Below are 17985 nucleotides of genomic sequence, written 5' to 3' on the forward strand. Positions count from 1 at the left end.
GTTGGTGTAGAGGGTCTAGCTGTTGCTGAATTCAGTTGATGAGGTCAACTCGGAAGTTCGCGACCGCCTAACATTATGCGCCCGTGCGCTACCCGCGTCAGCACGTGAGAGCGTTACACCTGGGCAAGCAAGACCTCCTACTTGTTTGGGTAACTATTGAGCACCACTACATGACTTGAAGGCAGCCTGTAGATATCTCTGTCCAAGAGAACGATGATCGGGCTTGTTCTGTAGAATGGGTCTTGTTATTGGCTACATGTCAGCCAGCGGCGCAGCCATAGACTTGTGGCTTACCAGACCCATATATTGTTCAGCCTCATTGCATACATAAACGACGTGACTTCCCGCCTTGCCTGAAATCTATAGATGTGTTGTATTTGCCGAATTACAAGATTGACAGCGAACGTCTCTCATCCATGATTCGAGAGCGCTGCTACTCAACCTCGAGAGGATCAAGAGGTATCAATTCGCTGACCTATCGGCTATGCAGTCTTGCAGAAAGAGACGGAACTGAGTTTCAGCTTGTGCGGAGGTCTGTTCATGAACATGTGAATCTTTCAGAGACAGGACGAATCGCGGAATACCAAGGTCGCCGATATGTCCGTCGTTACATGACGTGCCGTCTCGCAAAGCTAACGCGTCTACGCCAATCTACCGAGGCTCAGGAGATAGTTTCGCCCCACGCGATGCACTATGGAGGACGAACGTCCCGTCCATTGGCAAGATGATTCTCCATCAAGGGACTGCTGTCATGTCAACTTCATCTTCACATGCGATCGACTCTCCGAGGTCTTCACCAGCTCGACCATTGAATAAGGCGCCCGGCTAAAGTTTAAGCTCGACGAAGCTGTCGTTGGCTTCATAATCACGCCTCGTACGCTGCGTTGAAGCTCAAAGCGAACCTTGGAACGTCTGCGTATACAGCCTCTCAGCAACCCGACTGCTTGCGAAGATGATCACCGAATCGATAAGACGGGTCAATGGATATGAGAAGGATGCCTACACATATTACCCCATCATCATTGTCGGTGCAGGCGCATCTGGCATTGCCATGGCATGCCAGCTGAAGCAGCAACTTGGATTTGATCAGTTTCGCGTATTTGATCGGCAAGCAGGCATTGGAGGAACCTGGTGGATCAATCGGTACCCCGGTGTGGCTTGGTAAGTCCGCGATCTCCCCGACGACATGCAGGTGGTCACAACCAGGGCCTCTGCATTCAGCCGCCACTGTGCCACAAACACAAGACTAACAGCCACACAGCGATATACCCGCTGTCTTCTACTCCTTCAGCTTCGCCCAAAACCCCAGTTGGTCCTCGTTCCACCCGCCCGGCAAAGAAATCGTACGCTACTACCACGAAGTATGCCAGAAATACCGCATCACGGACAAATTCGAGCTCAACACGGATATTGAAAGTTGCAAATGGCTAGAAAACGAGCAGCTATGGCAGGTCACTCTCCGTCGCATGGTGTCAGGTATGGGTGACTTGTCGGCAAAGGATCGCATGAAGATCGCGCAAGAAAAAGGCGAGCATGCCGTATACTCGGAGACGGAAGTTGTGAAAGCCAAGGTTGTGCTTAGCTGTGTGGGAGGACTGGTCGAACCCAGGGGCTGGCCCGACGAAATCAAGGGCATTGAGAACTTTAAGGGCAAGATGTTCCATTCGGCGAGGTGGGATGAAAGCGTCGACTTCACAGACAAGAACGTCGTCGTTGTCGGCACTGGGTGTAGCAGCGCGCAACTCGTTCCTCCTCTACCCCACGCGCCTTACAACGCCACAAAGGTCACTCAGTTGATGAGGTCACCACCGTGGGTCACTCCAGCTGTTCACGCGCCCGGTGGTGACGACTGGTGGGAGAAGAACGGCCCTAAGCTGATGAAGAACGTACCGGGCCTCAAAGAGCTGTTGCGTTTCATCATCTTCGCCACGGCAGAATCAGGCTTCCTCAAGATCTTCCCCAACACACCATACGCTAACAAACAGCGGAAACTCTACGAAGAGAAGGTCCTCCAGAACATGCGCAAACGCACTCCAGAAAAGTACTGGGAGATCCTGACACCAGACTACGGCGTGGGTTGCAAACGGCGCATCTTCGACAAGCGATGGCTCCGCAGCCTGAACGACCCAAAGATCGAATTGACTACCCAGCCGATGAACAGGGTCACAGAGCATGGCGTTGTCATCGGCCCCGGGGCGACATATCCAAAGGACGCGAAAGAAGAAGACTACCCCGAGCGAGAAATCCCCGCCGATGTCATAGTCCTCGCCAACGGCTTCGACACAACGCGCTGGCTCCACCCCCTGAAAGTCATCGGCAAAGGCGGAAAAGACCTAGTCCAAGTAATGGAAGAACGAGGAGGCGCTCAAGCCTACCAAGGCACAGCCGTCGACGGCTTCCCCAACTTCATGATGATCTTTGGACCCAACACTGCAACTGGGCATTCCAGCGTCGTCATGGCAAGCGAGAGTACGTTCAAGTCCTCTCAACTAACGCTCACCATTATTCATACCAAAAACGTTACTAACACAAATTGCAGACATGGTAAACTACTCCCTAAACTTCATCCGCCTCCTCCTCCACAACGAAGCCCGCACAATCGACGTCAAGCACTCCGCCGAAGTCGCCTACACTGCCGAAATGCAACGCGCTCTCAAAAACACCGTCTGGCAGAGCGGCTGCTCAAGCTGGTATTTCACCGGCGACGGCTGGAACTCGACTGTGTATCCTTATACCCAGATTGAATTTTGGCGGAGGTGTACGTTTGTCAAGTGGAATGACTGGAATATAGAGTACACGCGTAAGGGAATTGCGAGGATGAGGGCGAGGAGGCTGGTTAGGGCGTTGGCGGTTGTGTTGGCTGTTGGGGGTGCGTGGAGGTTTTGGCGGAGTGGATTGGGGGTTAGGGATGTTGGGGCGCTGGTGAGAGGGGTTTTGGAGGGGGCTGTTAGGAATGTGAGGGAGGTGGGGGATGTGGTTAGGAAGGCTGCTTTGGCTTGATGTGGTGGCATGTTTTCTACTCTTAATAACATCAAATCTCTAGTGACATCCTGAAAGAAAGACGAAACTATTGATCCAGCCTCAAGACACGTCATTCTTCAGGCCCTGTCTGCAGGCATTGTCCTGTCTACAAACATCTTCAAGTTCCATGGCACGCGCAACTCGACCACTGAATGCCTCAATAAACAAGAGCTTTTCTTCAGCGCAGGGCCAGTCATAATGGTACACAACCCCAGCCCACACCCAGAACCCTGTTGGGCAGACGATGTGAATCTCTTCCATGTTAACAAACTCCATGAGTTCCTCTGCTCCATCCGGGTCATCTCGCTCAAACTTAAGGCGCTTGACGGCTGAAGCGATGAAACTGTAATCGCTGAACGCAGACCTCCCGATGTCCAGCATATCGATATCGAGATCCAGCCAGACATAGCGCTGCTCAGTCTTGAGGCAGCCTGCCTTCTCGAGCTCTTCTCGCTGCTCATCCGGCGTGAAGAATTTCTCGATGAGGACTTCAGGCGCGTGGTTGTTTTCGAATTTCTTTACTATATCAACCTCGAAGATAACTCGCTCGTAAAGACCAAGGTTTCGCGCTTCCCGACAGGAATGTAGTGTGGCTGGTATGGGCGTAGACGAGACCAGCTGGCCATACCTACCTAGGTAGGGTTGAGACCACCTGTCTCGAACGCGCCGCACGTCGACTGTGCGCGGTTCAACGGTGTCCTTCCAGATTTGCTCTCGGAGCTCCAGAGGAAGCAGCGGGAAGGGATGGAAAGTGGTCATGATGTAGGACGGTGATGTACAGATCTTTGAGCGCAGCCAGCGCGAAATCCTACTGCCCAGAATCAGGCAACCGTGGCATCACGGGACTAGTACTCACGGCTCAGCTGCCTTCGATACCACTGAACGCACGACTGTTTTTTTACATATCGAACAACTTCAAAGACACCTGGTGTAGGATAGCAACTGAGTATACTAGCGCTCCTGCTAATAGATCCGTGGATGGTTTGGAGAGAGTGGTATTGCCCGTCTGCTACCAGTAAGCTAAACTACTGCACATACATATCCATCGATCCAGGAACACCATCGAAACTGCTTTTGTACAATTGCTGATGTATGCCGCACCATCCATACCCCACAAACGTCATTTAGATATCCCATGTTCGGACTCTCCTCCGGACCACGAATCCTGGGGTCTAGCTCCAAACTTGGAAGCCTTCGCGAATAGACTCCATCCGACGCGTCAATTTAGTCTACCCCATCCGAATACCAGGGCTAGTCAGCAGTAAATTCTGGACCGGACTAGGCTCCGCTGGTGATTTCCGATGTGGTGTGCCATTTTGCATCAGACATGCATATCAAACGGTGTGTGTGTGCCGAGCTAGTTAGAGTATAAGCATCGTGATTCACAGTCACCTGCATGGCCAGAAAAGCTTGAAATAAGAGATCATGTGTGTAGTTCAATTCATAACGTCATGCTGGATAACATATTCCAGGTGCCAACGTCTTTCCTGATCGTTGACAACCGTGTTTTTCCCAATCCAACCCAATCCAATTCCCTTGGTCATTATCTGATAGAAAGATGTACGCAGAAGCAGAGGACAAGGAAATGGATATCTTCGCAAAGAACAATGCCACAGATCCAATGAAATCCCGTGATAAAACTTTTCCGTGAAGTGAAAGAAAATCGTGACATCATACTCGATGGTCGAGATGGGCGTCTTATGCCTCAGCGGTAAGATCGTTACCAGTGTTCAGCCAGTCTACGTCTCCCAATCCACCTGAGATGCCCATGTTGGCGTCAAGAGCTGAGTCGTCGAAGTTGAACGCCTCGCCGACTGCATCCAAGTTGAGCAGCTGATCGAAATCGCCGTCATCGAACTCGTTGTTTAGTGGCAAGCTGGAGAACAGCATCTCGTCGTCCTGGTGGTGGTTGATGTTGTTGGTAAATGGATTCGCAGGAAGGTCCATCGTACTCCACTTATTGAAAGCCATCGAGTTCAGGTTGTCGTGTGTGTGCGAGTCCGACGCAGAAGCCGTGATACCGTCCATGTGTGACTCGTCGGCAATAGTGATACTGGGCATATGCTCGTGATCGGACTCTGGTGGCGTAGATGCGAGGAATGTTTCAAGACGCCGAGCGACTTCCTCGTCGGTGACATTAGGCTGGTCATGCTGCTTCTCGAGAGCGTGCATGTTGGTAGTACCGTTGTCTGGCGGCGGTGTCAATGTTGAAGGACGTAGGTTCTGTGTTCCTGTAGTCGCGTTGTTGATCATCTCCATTCGCCTTCCAGCGTCTACAAGATCTTCGACTGTAGTGACGGGCGAAGGCTTGGGCATTGGCGCAGCTGGAGCGGATCCTACAGGAGCAACATGGATACCTGCCTTGCGGATAGCGGCTTCCAGAAAGGCTACTGAGTAGTCGGCGGCAGCGTAGAGATCCCGCAGCTTACCCATAACAGCCATGCACTGGCAGAAGCCACGTAGAGAAGTTCGACGAGTCTCCTCCTCTGGAGCTTTGATGTCAAGTAGGTGGATGATGATTGCTGGTAGCAGAACCGTGACACCTGTGGTCGGTAGGTACTTGACGAGACCACCCACGTCTAGACGCTGAGCTATCGATGTAATTGCTGAAGCAGCCCGGCGGACATTACGGCGCGAGACATCGAGCAATTCAGACTCAACATTCTCCTTTGTCGGAGCGCTGGCTGGGCCGCCTTGTGAATTTGGTAGAACCTGCGGCCGATGCAACGCTGACAACGTGGTGAAGAAGACCATGTGCAGTAGTGACCTTGCAAGATCGATGGCTGCTTCGCCGCTGGGTGTGTCCGTGTACTTGGCTTCTTCTGGAAGCTCTGATACCCATTTTTGGAGCTCTTCATCGCAGGCCTTGACCTCACTAGTTTCGGGATCTAGTTTCTTCGGTAGCAGCATCATGGTTGTACGGTCATTCTGTAGGCCGTGGTTGTTGTTCAATACGCAGTATTGCTTAGAAAGCACATGGGATATGCACAGACACAGCCTAGCCTTCTCAATGCACATGATAGCTAGTTGTCGCTGCGCATCCACATCCCTCGCAATACGGCAGTCAGCTGGCAGGCAAGTGATCGAATCCGGAAGAGGTGCAATCTCAAAGTCATCCAACGTCAGCATGGGCACGTCGAAGTCCTCAGTCTTTATCCTTGTAGGGCGTCGCATGCCAAGTGCAATAAGTCGGTCGCGCATATAGGTTGACCACCATATCCGTTTCCACAATTTAACGCGCTTGCTGTCCAGGTTGGTGTTGTCCGGATTGCGATGTAATCCGATGGTGTGAGCAACCGATGTAGCGACGCCCATCCAGTGCCAGGTATCTTTCTGGTCATCGGGAGTTTCGTAATAATACGTCAGCAACAACAGTGCTTGGACTAGTGAAACGCGATCGGACTCATAATCAAAGTCGTACAAGATCTGGTGGCAGAGTTAGCACGGTGTTCACATGTTATCGGCCCATTGTAGGTCCGTCGATTTTCACATGTCGGCATGTCCTCGGAAAATCGGTGTGTCCGAATCACCCCGATAGTGTTTGGGTCTAGTCGGCCAAAGCCCATGACTTGCCAAGGCATCCGAAGAAGGGTCTCAACTCACTCTAGTCTTCTGGAAGAAGTCTTTGCGCGCGTCTTTCCGAGTAGCGTAGCCCGCTGTGCGCAAGTGTTCCATATCAACAAACGCCGATCCGGCGAACATGACGGCCTGGAACAGGATCAAGCTGACTTTCCCTTTGCTTCCGTCTCGTTTGTCTACCATCGACAGGAAATCATGCAGATCCAGAAGAGGCATGTAGGGATGGACAAATTCGACGTATGCGCGAAGCATTTCACCGCGGAGATTTCCCTTTGGTACGGTCAAAGCACCCTTCTTCTCAAGATAGGCGATCTCGTCAGGTCCGATTTTCGCCGGGAGAGGTTTGATGAATCGGGGTAGCTCTCCAGGGGCTGGTTTCTGTGGTATGCTTCCAAAGAAGGGTGCTCGTGGTTCATTGGAAAACGGCGAAAATGGTAGTGTAGGCAAGCCATTGATTTGTGACGTGATGGAAAGTCGGCGCTGTATATCTGAGATGCTGGCAACGGAATTGATACGATGGCCATGACTTTGGTCTGTGTTGCGATTAGCCCAGTACGACTGATGCCGTGATGCAGTAATCATACATATTGAGTGAGGCACATGCTCATCTCGCCTTGATTCCGCCTCATGTGATCCTCGCGACGAGCTTCGGTTCAAGGTTTGCGCACCGTCCAGCGCGTCACGCGATGCGATCTTGCGCGTCGCAGGTGCAGTTGTGCTTGCGTTTTCTGTGGCTTGGTCGTCATCTTTGCTCCATTTCCTGCAGCTGTCAGTAGTCGTACGAGGCGCACATTTGGTGTGGGTGCATCAACAGCCATTGGCTGGAATGCTTTCGGTGATTGTGATAGGTGCAGCGCAGCACAAGTGGCTAGGCCAGAAATACCGAGCTCGCAGCCGACGTTGGATGACGAAATCGATGGAACATGCCATATCGAAATTGTTGATCAAACGATAAAGCGTTTTGTTTGTGGAGACGTCGGATATTGCACGGGAATGTGGAACTAACTTTTTGCGCCTGCTCTCCGACACAATGCACTCGACTTCGTCCAGTCTGCAGTTTGTGCAAGGAGCGCCGTGCTCTGTGACATTGCATCGCACTTTTCGAGCTCGACAACATTGACACGCTTTCGAAGCCCTCCTCTTTACTGAACGTCCTGTTCCATGTCCATCGAGGCCGGCCGCGGTGGCTTTTCGTTTCGGTGCTTGGATTTCGTTGTGATGGTCGGACGGAGATGCAGAGTAATCAGACATGGCTGCAAGATGTAGATGTCTGGAGTCTGCGTTGAAGGCACGATGGGTTGCAAGTAGCGTTGAGAATTCCTACCACACGCGAGGGGTCTGGGGGTGCCCGAAGATTATAAAGACCACAATTCGCGAGAGTGGATTGCATGCCCGGGCTAGTCGTGTGCTAGGACACACAGACAAGCCGCGCTTCACATGGTGCGTTTTAACGCTCATGACGCCGCCTCCGTCCCCACTGGGGATCGTTAGTTAGTACCCCAGTCCCCCAGATGCGGCTGGTCGGCGCTTTATCCTTGGCGACTAAGACGCCGATGCCTTTCGGATGTCATCGGGACAAAGCCCGCTCCTGGATACAAACGCGTTTTGGCAACGTCAGCTGCTAAGCCAGTCCTTGTGCACGGGTAAGATGCCGCGGTTCTTGCATTCGCTCAAGCCGACGATGGCCTGTACGACGGGCAGCCTGTGAATGCCAAGAGCACACTCCCTCCGACTACTACGGACGCATGGCACGCGAGTACCGGGCGTCTTTGACACCCAAGCTCGAGTCATGATTGTTGTGGGGTGCACGGCACTTTTCGATTCACGACGCGTCCCACAAACGCAAGAACAAGCCAGGCGTAGGATCATCGCTGTAGAGTGCGGAAATGAATATCCCAGGGACAGCGCGATTGGTGTCTATGAGCGGAATGCCATGACCAAGCCAGACAGCTCTGGATCCTATAGCCGAAGTGCTAGCCGTCTCGGGTGCACGTGAGGACACATAGGCGTCCAGGTATGTTTGCGGCTTTTTGCCAATCGTACGGACAGGTCCATTGCCCCGACGCACTGCCCCAGCACACCCCAATAAAATCTGCATCGTGAACCTTAGTGGGCACGGTGCTTGCCGTCTTTTTTTGATCTGCTGAGAGCTGGCTGACCGCTCTGACAACAAACACAGCGCTCGGTGCACGGGAGAACATGGCGATGAATGACGTGAAAGCAAACTCTGAGAGGCTGCGCCTCATGCAGTCGGCGCTCGGAGCAAAGGCTCTTCCAGCTGCGTGGTCAGTGGTCGCGGTAAAGGTGTCAAAAATGGTACGCGTAGCGAACGACTGGAGGTTGATCTCTGGGCGTGCCAAAATTGCGGGGAACACGCCCTTTCCCCTCTCGGTGAAGTCTCGGACGACGCCATGCCGTTGCATGAGGCAGAGAACGCAACCACCAATCTGCAGTGATGCACACGTTCCATCCTTCCAGATTGCCCCTAGACGCTCGGCACCCTCATGCACCTCCCGCTCAATTTTTTCTCTGCATCGCGATCGTGATCGAGCGTCCGCGGCCGCAGCCCGAGCCTACCCGTCGGTACCTGTGACTTTCCCGGTCACTCAAACATCTGGGGCATTACACCCATCATCCTTACTACTACATTGGAAAGAAGCGAAGACCAGGTCAAGCCTTGATGCGCACGTCTAACGACACCATTTTAGCGGTCCCACGCGACATGATCTGCAGGGAAAGTAACTGTCGCACGACATGGTCTGGTTCATGAGCGTTCTCCGATGGCTGAGGCTCAATGTCTCTGCATGTACCAACCGTGTCATCACTGGAGAGTCAGATCTCACTGCCCCCTCCAGCTCCTTTGTTCGATGCGGGGCTTACCGCCACATCAGCATCTTTGGGAAAGGCATGCGTTGCAGGCATGATTAATATTCACCATCCAATCCTCGTGCGAGCTTTCGGCCGTTGGGACGGAATCAATTTTCGCTCAGGTCATCGGAAAAAGGCACTCAAATACAGCCAACGAGGCTATGTCATGTCCGGCGACTAAAGCTGCAGGACAGCAACTGTACGGAACCACTAAGGTTTAAGCTCCACTTTGAGAATCTGGAGTGAAGATCCCAAGGTCGGTGCATCATCGGTGCGGTAACTAGCAAGTAACCTGGCTGGTTCACGCTTCAGCTAGAAGTAGCGTGGATGGTCTCATCCGACAAAAGAATACAAGCTGGAAACACAGGGTGGTCTGAATTTGGCAAGAAACCGCAAGATGTATTTCGGTTCTATGTGCTTTCCATCTCAGTATCACATGGCAAACATGACCAAATCTCAGCTAACGCGATCCAATCACGACTCTGACCCACCACCATAGATGAGCTCACATTTCTGCTCAGCATCAGCAAGTACGCAAACAACAAATACCAACGCAATGGAACGGCTGAGTAGTCACTTACAAGGTCGCTTGTACAAGTACCATGTTCTCCTCTCACTGGGTAGCACCGATCCAACGTTGCCTGCTCGCATTTGCATTGCTATCAGGCCGTCAGCAAGGAGCAGTTATATCCCATCAGCACAACATTGTACGTACAGCCATCAACTCCAGCGGGCAGATCGGTGACGGACCGCATCGGCAAACAGGTAGGCCAGATGGAGCTGGCGCTGGCGCTGCTAGGGAGATGGCGGCAAAGAGCGCGGAGACGATGATTACGGACTTCATTTTTGAGATGCAGAGAAACTTGGATGTGAAAGTGGTGTCAGGGGATAGTTGTAGAACTGCAATCGTCTATGGAACAATATGTTTATATGTCAATCAGCTGTGCTCGTGGCTTCACTATCTGACGTGATATCGTGGCAAGTTGGGAAAAGGCATATGAGACATTCAGCGAGAGCTGAGGGAAGCCCGAGTTACCGTTGCGAATGAAAGCCCATCTCTGGGTCTTCGACTGCGGCATAGGACTCGAATAGGAAAATGCGTTGTACCAAGAGCGCGGTGTAAGACACAGTGGCTGGCGGAAGAGTTGGATTCGAACACAATGATCTTGGAACGTCTGACGCTGTAGCGAGACGCCAATGCCAATGGTGATGCTCTCGAATGAGACTGGATTGTCTTCTAAGTCTTGATGCTGCTGATGTTTACCACATCTAGAGCTTCGATGATCCCTTCGGCCTCTCCATCGCCTTAGTCTTGTTTTTGAAATTCTTGACCAGCTGTCTCACACCCAAGTCCAGCATGACATCTTCCGCACCACCTGGTATCCTTATGCCCGGAACCTCGCGGTATATCCCTAAGAACATGTTAGTTACTGCCTGCAATTCCGATACTCGCAATACTCACTCTCAATCAACTCTCCCTGCCCACTCTTCGTGTATCCATTACCGCCAAACAGCAATTGCGCCGTTTGTGCGCATTCGTTCAGGACGATGCCACTCTGTGCTTTGACCATGGCGGTCAGGCCACCCAACTCGATGTCTGCTGACGCCTTTGGTAGGTGTACCATTTGGTATACGAATTGCTCGACCCATGCCCATTGGGACTCTAGCAGCGCACCAGCTTTCGCCAGGCGGTGGCGTACGACGGGTTGCTCGACGAGGGGTTTGCCAAAGGCTTCGCGCTTGAGGACGTATTCCATTGCGGCGGAGAGGGCGACACGCGCTTGACGGGTTGCGCCGATGGCGATGCTGAGTCGTTCGTGGTTGAAGTTGGTCATGCTGTGAAGTTTCCCGTTAGCTGGTGTACGTTTTGAGACTGTTGTTATCTTACATGTACTTCATGCCCATACCCTCTTCTCCGATGAGATTCTCCACTGGGACTTTGACATCGTCAAGTTCTATGAAGGTTGTTCCTGCACTGACTTGACCGCCGACCTTCAGTCTGCGCATGTTTACTCCTGGGTTTCCTAACAAAGGCACGACCAACATGGAGAGACCTGTAGGCCCAGGGCCGCCAGTCCTGACGGCCATTGAAGAGTAGCTCGACCAGATTCCGTTGGTGATCCACTTCTTGGTTCCGTTGACGATGTAGTGTTTGCCATCGGGTGTCTTTGTAGCGGTCGTTGTGATGTTTGCGACGTCTGATCCGGCTTCGGGTTCGGTAATGGCAATGCAAGTTCGCTTCTTGCCGGTAAGGAGTTCGGGGAGGTAGCGCTCTTGAAGCTGTTTGCTGCCGTATTTGATAATGGGCGGCACGCCGAAAGACATGCCTGTGGTAAGAGACCCGGCCGGTCCTGCGAGGCCAGTTCGCGCCATCTGGTGCGGCTGTTAGTTGCGCTCGAATCGGGTGTTGGGACTTCCTACCTCATCGGCGTAGATCATGGTATGAATGTAATCCCATTCCTCGACCTTGATGACACCCAGGACGTCATGGATTCCTAGCTTCTTCAGCCATTCCACTGGCAACGGGGCAGGTAGCGTCGGTAGCAGCATGCCTGCTTTCGCGAACGTCTCAAAGACATGCTCTGGCACAGTCTCCTCTGTGTCCCATGCCAGCGAATTCTCTAGAAGATGCTCATCCACGAATTTGCGACACGCTTTCTGCCACCTCAGATGCGTCTCCTTGTAGTATGGGGATGGTAGGCCGACGATGTAGGGCGGTTCGGAGAACGGGACGAAAGCTGTGGAAGACATGGCGATGTTGTCAGCGAGCCGAAGGTAGAGTAGAAGATGCGAGCGACGGGGCTCTGCTGCGTGTAGACTACATGATGGTGTTGCGCTCGGTATATGGAGAGGAGAAGTGGAGTCCGGGGTAGCTTCAGGCCAGCCGAGGTTCGCCAGAATTACACGCTTCTGACATGTCATGAACCGACGACTACCAGATCGAGGCGCAAGCCACGCTCCTTGGCCTGAGACATTCAGGCACTTGCATTCATCACTAAAGGGACAAAAGGAAATAATATTTCAGTCTGCGCTTACATACGAAGTTCGGTTCCGAGGGCTTGGATATTGGTGTTGCGCGCTGTTTGGTATGTAGGCCAAATCAGGCAAGTTTCCGGAAGCCGTCGATTGCTGGCGTCTGCAGAGTTACCACAGGTCATCTGCACAACGAATGACACTGTGCAGGTAGGCATGAATGCTCCAGAGTACAGATCTCGGATGCTGCGACCTCCATCAAACAAGCACGGAGACTATATCATGTCAAGCTGGCACGCATCGCGTACAACATAGAATTCGTTCCCAGTTTATGCCATAATCCACTCCAGTATGCATTTGCAGTGTCGACTCGACTACCAAATTCCGGATTGGGATACCAGTCAAATATAGTCTGGAGTATGCAGATTGGCAACGACTGCAATCACTTCGTACAGCATGAGCATCGACTGTTGGGTATTAATACTTTTCATCGTCGTCGAAGCAGACCATTGCCGCTGATATCAGAACGCACATCAAACATATGGTAGTTCAAAGATCATAGAGACTGGTAGTATTCTGGCTATTTTTTTTAACGCACTCTACGAGGTGATTATGGTACATACTCTCAAGCTAAGGGTGTAATGGTAACGTAGCCGAGTAATCGAATGAATGTCAGAAACAAGGTACCGTAACTTACTCACATGTAGTTCCAGTTGTTGACTGGCTGGGGACGGTGAAGAGTCGTCTGTATCCTACGAGACGGGTGTATCAGCGAGAACTTCTAATCCTCCTCAATTTCACCTTCCTCGCTTCCACTGCGGAGGGCGCGGTCTTCTTCTTCCTTCTTAATCGTGCTGGCTGCCTCAGGAACAGGCGTCTTGGACTTGCGGTCAGGGCGTGGAGAGTAGCGAGCACGCTGTGACGAGGTTAGTGTCGTGTTCTCAATATATATGGGGCGTAATTTTGCGGACCTTTGTCTCACGATCGCGTTTGGAAGAGCTCTCGTCGCTTTCCCGACGGCGTCGAGCTGATGACGTGCGACCACCGCTGTCGCCGTAGTCTAGCAGACTGACAGTGGCCTCACGAGGATCGGCCCTGCTGACATAGGATCGCTCGCGTTCGGCCTCTCGCTCGCGACGCTCACGGACGTAGTGATCACCGCCAGGGCTGCGACGAGAACGCTCGTAACGATCGTCGTCTCGGCGCTCACGGCGCGGGGGAGGAGACAAGCCTGTACTGTCGTTGTTCCTGTAGCGCGCCTCCCTGTCCTGCACCGCACGACGGCGCTCTGCAGCATACGGGTCATGTTCAGGTGAGCGGGTTCGTGTACGATGACGACGATGGGAGTCAGAATGACCATTGCGATACTCACGATCTCGGTCACGCCTGTCCCTACTACGGTCACGGCCATCGCGCCTGCTTCGGTCTCTGCGATCGCTCTCCTTCTCCTTCAAGCGGGACATGAACTTGTCGAAAGCCGATTCGCGGAGGGTATCTGATTTCAGTGCGCGATACTCGTCTGTCTTTTCAACGCGGGGACGTACCACTTCCCAGGTGTCTGACAGCGACACCGGCGGGTCAAGATGCTTGATGACTGAGCGAAGCTTGTCCACAGTTGAGCGCTCATTGTACTCTTCGTCTTGGCGATCTTGCTCCTCGCGCTTCTTGACCTTTGCAAGGACGTAGTTGTAGATGCTATGCATGGACTGTTCGTCAATATCAGCGGTGCGAGGATCTTTTCGCATAACGTTAAGGAAGTCTTCCACAGGGGTCGACGTGGTAACCTCGAAGCGTTGTTGCTAGTAGCACAGTTAGTCCAGTTCTAGTGGGGAGTTGGGGTTCAACATACCTCCAGTACATCAAGCGCCCTTCGGCGCAGGGTGCGGAACTTGCCCTCTTCCTCCTCCAGAGCATCACGGAATAGATCGAGTGGCGAGGATCCGCCCTGCCCAAGCATGGCCGTGTAGCGCGGTTCGTTCTCAATGTGACCGTGAATGTCCTTCCACTTAGTACCAGCGCGAAGCAGACCGTCCCTCCTAAGCTCGTCTAGAAGCTCGAGGAACGCATCACGGTTCTTGCGCTCGACGCGGTGCTTCTTGCGTCGCTCGGCTTGGACTTTGTCGTTGTGTTCGCGCTGGAGCTGCCTGATGTGCTTCTCGAACTGGTTCAAGACGTCCATTCGAGTGAGAGTTTCGAACTTCTCGCTGTTGAACTCGTTGTTCTGCTCCAACTTTTCTTCAGCTGCCTGCCAACGCGTGAACGGCTCCAGGTCCAAGCCCTTCAGCAGACCCATGACCTCGTCGAGTGCAGAACGCCTGCTCTCTGCCTCTTCCTCTTCGTGCGCCTTCTTCAAGGAGATGATGTACTCTTCGAACAGAGCCCTTCTCTCGTTGTCGTCCTTGGCTGAGCGGAAGATGGTTTCCTCTTCGATGATGGGCAGAGCAGTCTTCCAGCGTGTGTAGTACTTGATCTCGGGGTGCGAGCGCAGCATGGCGGTGAAGTCGGACCGTAGCTTGGCCTGGCGATCCTGCTCCTTATGCTTCTCCTGGGCGCGCAAGTCTTCGCAGTACTTCTTGAAGGCCTCCTCGCGCTTCTCCGGCTCGGGAATGGCGCGCCAGTTGGGATCGTGGATACCGGCGCGGACGGCCTGCTGCCAGGTCCAGTCGGGCTGCACCTTCATCTGCCTGAGCACCTTCATGAAAGCAGCCTCGGCTTCCTGCGGAGTAGAAAACTGCAGCTCGGTGCCGGTCGTGAAGCTGATGTTGGGGCGGTCACCGCCAAAGCCAGATTCCCGGTCGCGCTCGCGATCACGGTCACGGTCATCGCGGCGGTCGTGTCGTTCGGGGCGGTACTCGTCGCGTTCGGGGCGTCTGTTGTCGTACGAAGGCGCGTTCGAGGCTGGTCCCGTTGGCCATCCCGCAGGACCGGCAGGGGGCGGGCGCTGATTCTGCAAGCTCTGCCTGTACTCGTCGATTTTCTTCTGGACGACTTCGGGAATCTCCCACGTGGTCTCGCTCGTGCCAGTCTTTGCGTAGTATCGTCTGCCGCCTGCTACGTGCGCAGTCCAGCCGGTGCCGGGAATTGCGCGCTTTTTAGCGTTAGTATTGTCTCGCTGTCGAATGATCATGAGATCAAGTACCTCTACATCGTCCTTGAGCTCGTCGGGCTTTTCCCACGTGGTCTGGTTGGTGGCTTTGTTGAAGTAGTACTCCTTGCCATCGGCTGCTGTCGCGACTGACCATACAGAAGCTTGAGCCATTGGCGGCGCGTAGGGTGGGCCGTTCATTGCGCCGGTTGTCGATGGTTGCGCGTGGGGATGGGTAAAGTCAGAACGCTTGCCTGCAAAGAAGTTGTGGAACTTGTTGGCGCACGGACGGTTTGGGTAGCGCGACAGCAGGACCCCTAGTTCAGGCACCACATTCACGTGTTCCTTCACATCTACCTTCACCTCGATAGTCCTGTGGAAATCATGGCAGACGATGAGGTGATACCACGCAGGAGCCTCGAGTTTGCCGAGAGCTCAGTGCTGGAAGCTGTGGTGCCTGCGAGTTCCGACATCGACATCAAGAGCGAGATCGACTCTTGGGATGGTGCAGCAGACGACAATGGGTCTATATTGCCGTTCCTAGCACAACGAAATGTGCTACTTCTCGGTACGTCTCCAACAACTCCATATAATCAGCACGTCTCTTACTCATGCACAGGCCTTTAGATGAACTTTTAGCCGTATACGTTGTTTTCCAAACACCGCTGTTAGACGAAGCGACCTTGAAGTCGTATCTTGCAAGACTGGTGATCAACGTCGAGGCTTTTGCATTCAGTACGGTTCCTCCGTCTGATCAAGATCCAAAAGCTACGCCACCCAAAGAAGTCATCTTCTCAGGTACCATCAATCACACAGATGAACCTACGGTTGTCAATCATGGTGAAGGGGATAGTGCTCATACCTATGTTATCTGGAAGGTGGATGTTTTCATAGGTGAGCTTACCAGTCGGTTCATCATACATCGTGTCTAATGGGTAGCAGCTCGCCCACAAGGCAGATTTCACAAGCCCGCCGTATACTTCCAACCCACAGCATCTTTTAAGCCAGAAGAAAAGCCCCCAAAAGACGCGTCGGAGGATGATTATCTTCCAAGCGGCGTGCCAACACCATTGAATCTGTTGCAGTCATTCGAGAATGATCCCGCTCTTGTTGGTGTCCATCCACGACTCTCAGCAATGCGTATCAGCAAGGTCACTCCGACTGCCCCTGCTGCAAAAGAAATGGCCCGACCGATTCGAAACGGACAAAGACCACTATTTCGTGTGCTGCCGCCTTTGATATGGAGGATACGTTATTCGAGGATTCAGGCATCAATAAGCGACTTGTCTTTGATGGCCTCTCTGGATCTGGAAGTCGCCCAATTCGCTACCTACGACGTCAGAATCAAGAAGGTCAGCCTTGGTCTGCATGGAGGCAGGGTTCAAGAGTTGAACGACGAGCTAGATACCACGACGAGCCACAAACCTGGTGACCAGCTGACGTTTCTATACAAGATACGGCCTGATATCGGTACCGATGGAACACCAGCACTCGGGAGTAAGGGTCACTACTTGACCTTGAATGTGGAGGCCAATGTTACAATGTCCGATCATTGCCACCCAGACATTGCTATCGAGTGGAAGACACCCGTTGACTTTCCGTCAGAACAGGCGCTCAGCTTGGCCAAGACTAGTCGGCCGAGTAGCTCTACAACACAGAACGCGAACGCAGCCAATCCCGACGCCCTTGTCACTCAAGATGCCCAAGATCCACCCGAACAGGATGCTTCAAACAACGACGTCAATGTCACTCTGACAGTGTCTGGGCCGCCCAGTGTCAAGGTTGGCGAGATCTTCACGTGGGATGTGTTTATAGTCAACCGATCGGACAAAACGCGAAGGCTGGCAGTTCTGGTCATCGCGAAAAGACCGAGAGACTCAGGGAAGCACAAATCACACCCATCCGTCTCTTCGGTAGGCGGACCTCGAGCGGACAAGAAAGAGTTGTTTGGGACGGCGGTCGTTGACGAAAATGTCGTGTACGCTAAGCAAAAGAGTGCGAGGACCGATACAGCGGACTTTGTCTGCTTGACAACCGACATACGGCTCGGGTAAGTCGGAGTAAGCAGAAGCTCACAGAACGAATGGCTAACGTGCTCAGGCAACTCTCACCCGGCTCCTGCTACACGGCCGACCTCAAGTTTCTTGCGCTTTCGGCAGGAGTATTGTTCGTGGAATCGATACGAGTAGTCGATCTGGTCAGCAACGAAGCTGTCGATATTCATGATTTGCCAAGTATTGTTGCTGTAGCCTCGTGAGCTCGCAATACCTCCCGTAGCTTAGACTATCTTTAGTCAATGAAGCGTGCGATGCAGATAGTGTCCCCCTTTTTATGTTGCGCCGTTACTTGTAGTAGACCATGGACGGGTCGTGCTTGTGACGCCGAGACACACTGTGGAGCTCAGCAGGCGCTCAGCAGAGTGGAGCACAGATGCCACCACCGGATTTGGTCCACGACAA

The 17985-nt window shown here is 53.0% G+C and overlaps 6 protein-coding genes across 6 annotated transcripts; 2 read left to right on the plus strand and 4 right to left on the minus strand.

Moving 5' to 3' along the window:
* Positions 1-952: 952 nt before the first annotated feature.
* J4E87_005228 (uncharacterized protein) lies at positions 953-3000 on the plus strand (the record flags this gene model as incomplete). Its single annotated transcript, XM_049376844.1, has 3 exons — positions 953-1161; positions 1262-2469; positions 2540-3000. 3 exons carry the CDS (start codon positions 953-955, stop codon positions 2998-3000), a joined length of 1878 nt encoding a protein of 625 aa, XP_049233700.1.
* Positions 3001-3081: 81 nt separating this feature from the next.
* Positions 3082-3780, minus strand: J4E87_005229 (uncharacterized protein; the record flags this gene model as incomplete). Its single annotated transcript, XM_049376845.1, has 1 exon — positions 3082-3780. One exon carries the CDS (start codon positions 3778-3780, stop codon positions 3082-3084), a length of 699 nt encoding a protein of 232 aa, XP_049233701.1.
* A 939-nt stretch (positions 3781-4719) lies between these two features.
* J4E87_005230 (uncharacterized protein) lies at positions 4720-7851 on the minus strand (the record flags this gene model as incomplete). Its single annotated transcript, XM_049376846.1, has 4 exons — positions 4720-6447; positions 6625-7133; positions 7185-7360; positions 7607-7851. The coding sequence occupies 4 exons, from the start codon at positions 7849-7851 to the stop codon at positions 4720-4722; spliced, it is 2658 nt and encodes an 885-aa protein (XP_049233702.1).
* Positions 7852-10737: 2886 nt separating this feature from the next.
* On the minus strand, positions 10738-12219 carry J4E87_005231 (uncharacterized protein; the record flags this gene model as incomplete). The annotated part of the gene is made up of 4 exons (XM_049376847.1): positions 10738-10880; positions 10931-11304; positions 11357-11841; positions 11890-12219. 4 exons carry the CDS (start codon positions 12217-12219, stop codon positions 10738-10740), a joined length of 1332 nt encoding a protein of 443 aa, XP_049233703.1.
* A 1003-nt stretch (positions 12220-13222) lies between these two features.
* On the minus strand, positions 13223-15727 carry J4E87_005232 (uncharacterized protein; the record flags this gene model as incomplete). Its single annotated transcript, XM_049376848.1, has 4 exons — positions 13223-13357; positions 13413-14240; positions 14291-15529; positions 15581-15727. 4 exons carry the CDS (start codon positions 15725-15727, stop codon positions 13223-13225), a joined length of 2349 nt encoding a protein of 782 aa, XP_049233704.1.
* Positions 15728-15910: 183 nt separating this feature from the next.
* Positions 15911-17580, plus strand: J4E87_005233 (uncharacterized protein; the record flags this gene model as incomplete). The annotated part of the gene is made up of 3 exons (XM_049376849.1): positions 15911-16094; positions 16166-16420; positions 16469-17580. The coding sequence occupies 3 exons, from the start codon at positions 15911-15913 to the stop codon at positions 17578-17580; spliced, it is 1551 nt and encodes a 516-aa protein (XP_049233705.1).
* Positions 17581-17985: the final 405 nt, after the last annotated feature.

The sequence above is a fragment of the Alternaria ethzedia genome, assembly GCF_023757985.1.
Source record: "Alternaria ethzedia strain BMP 0044 chromosome Unknown scaffold_10, whole genome shotgun sequence".
In the NCBI taxonomy this organism is placed as follows: domain Eukaryota; kingdom Fungi; phylum Ascomycota; class Dothideomycetes; order Pleosporales; family Pleosporaceae; genus Alternaria; species Alternaria ethzedia.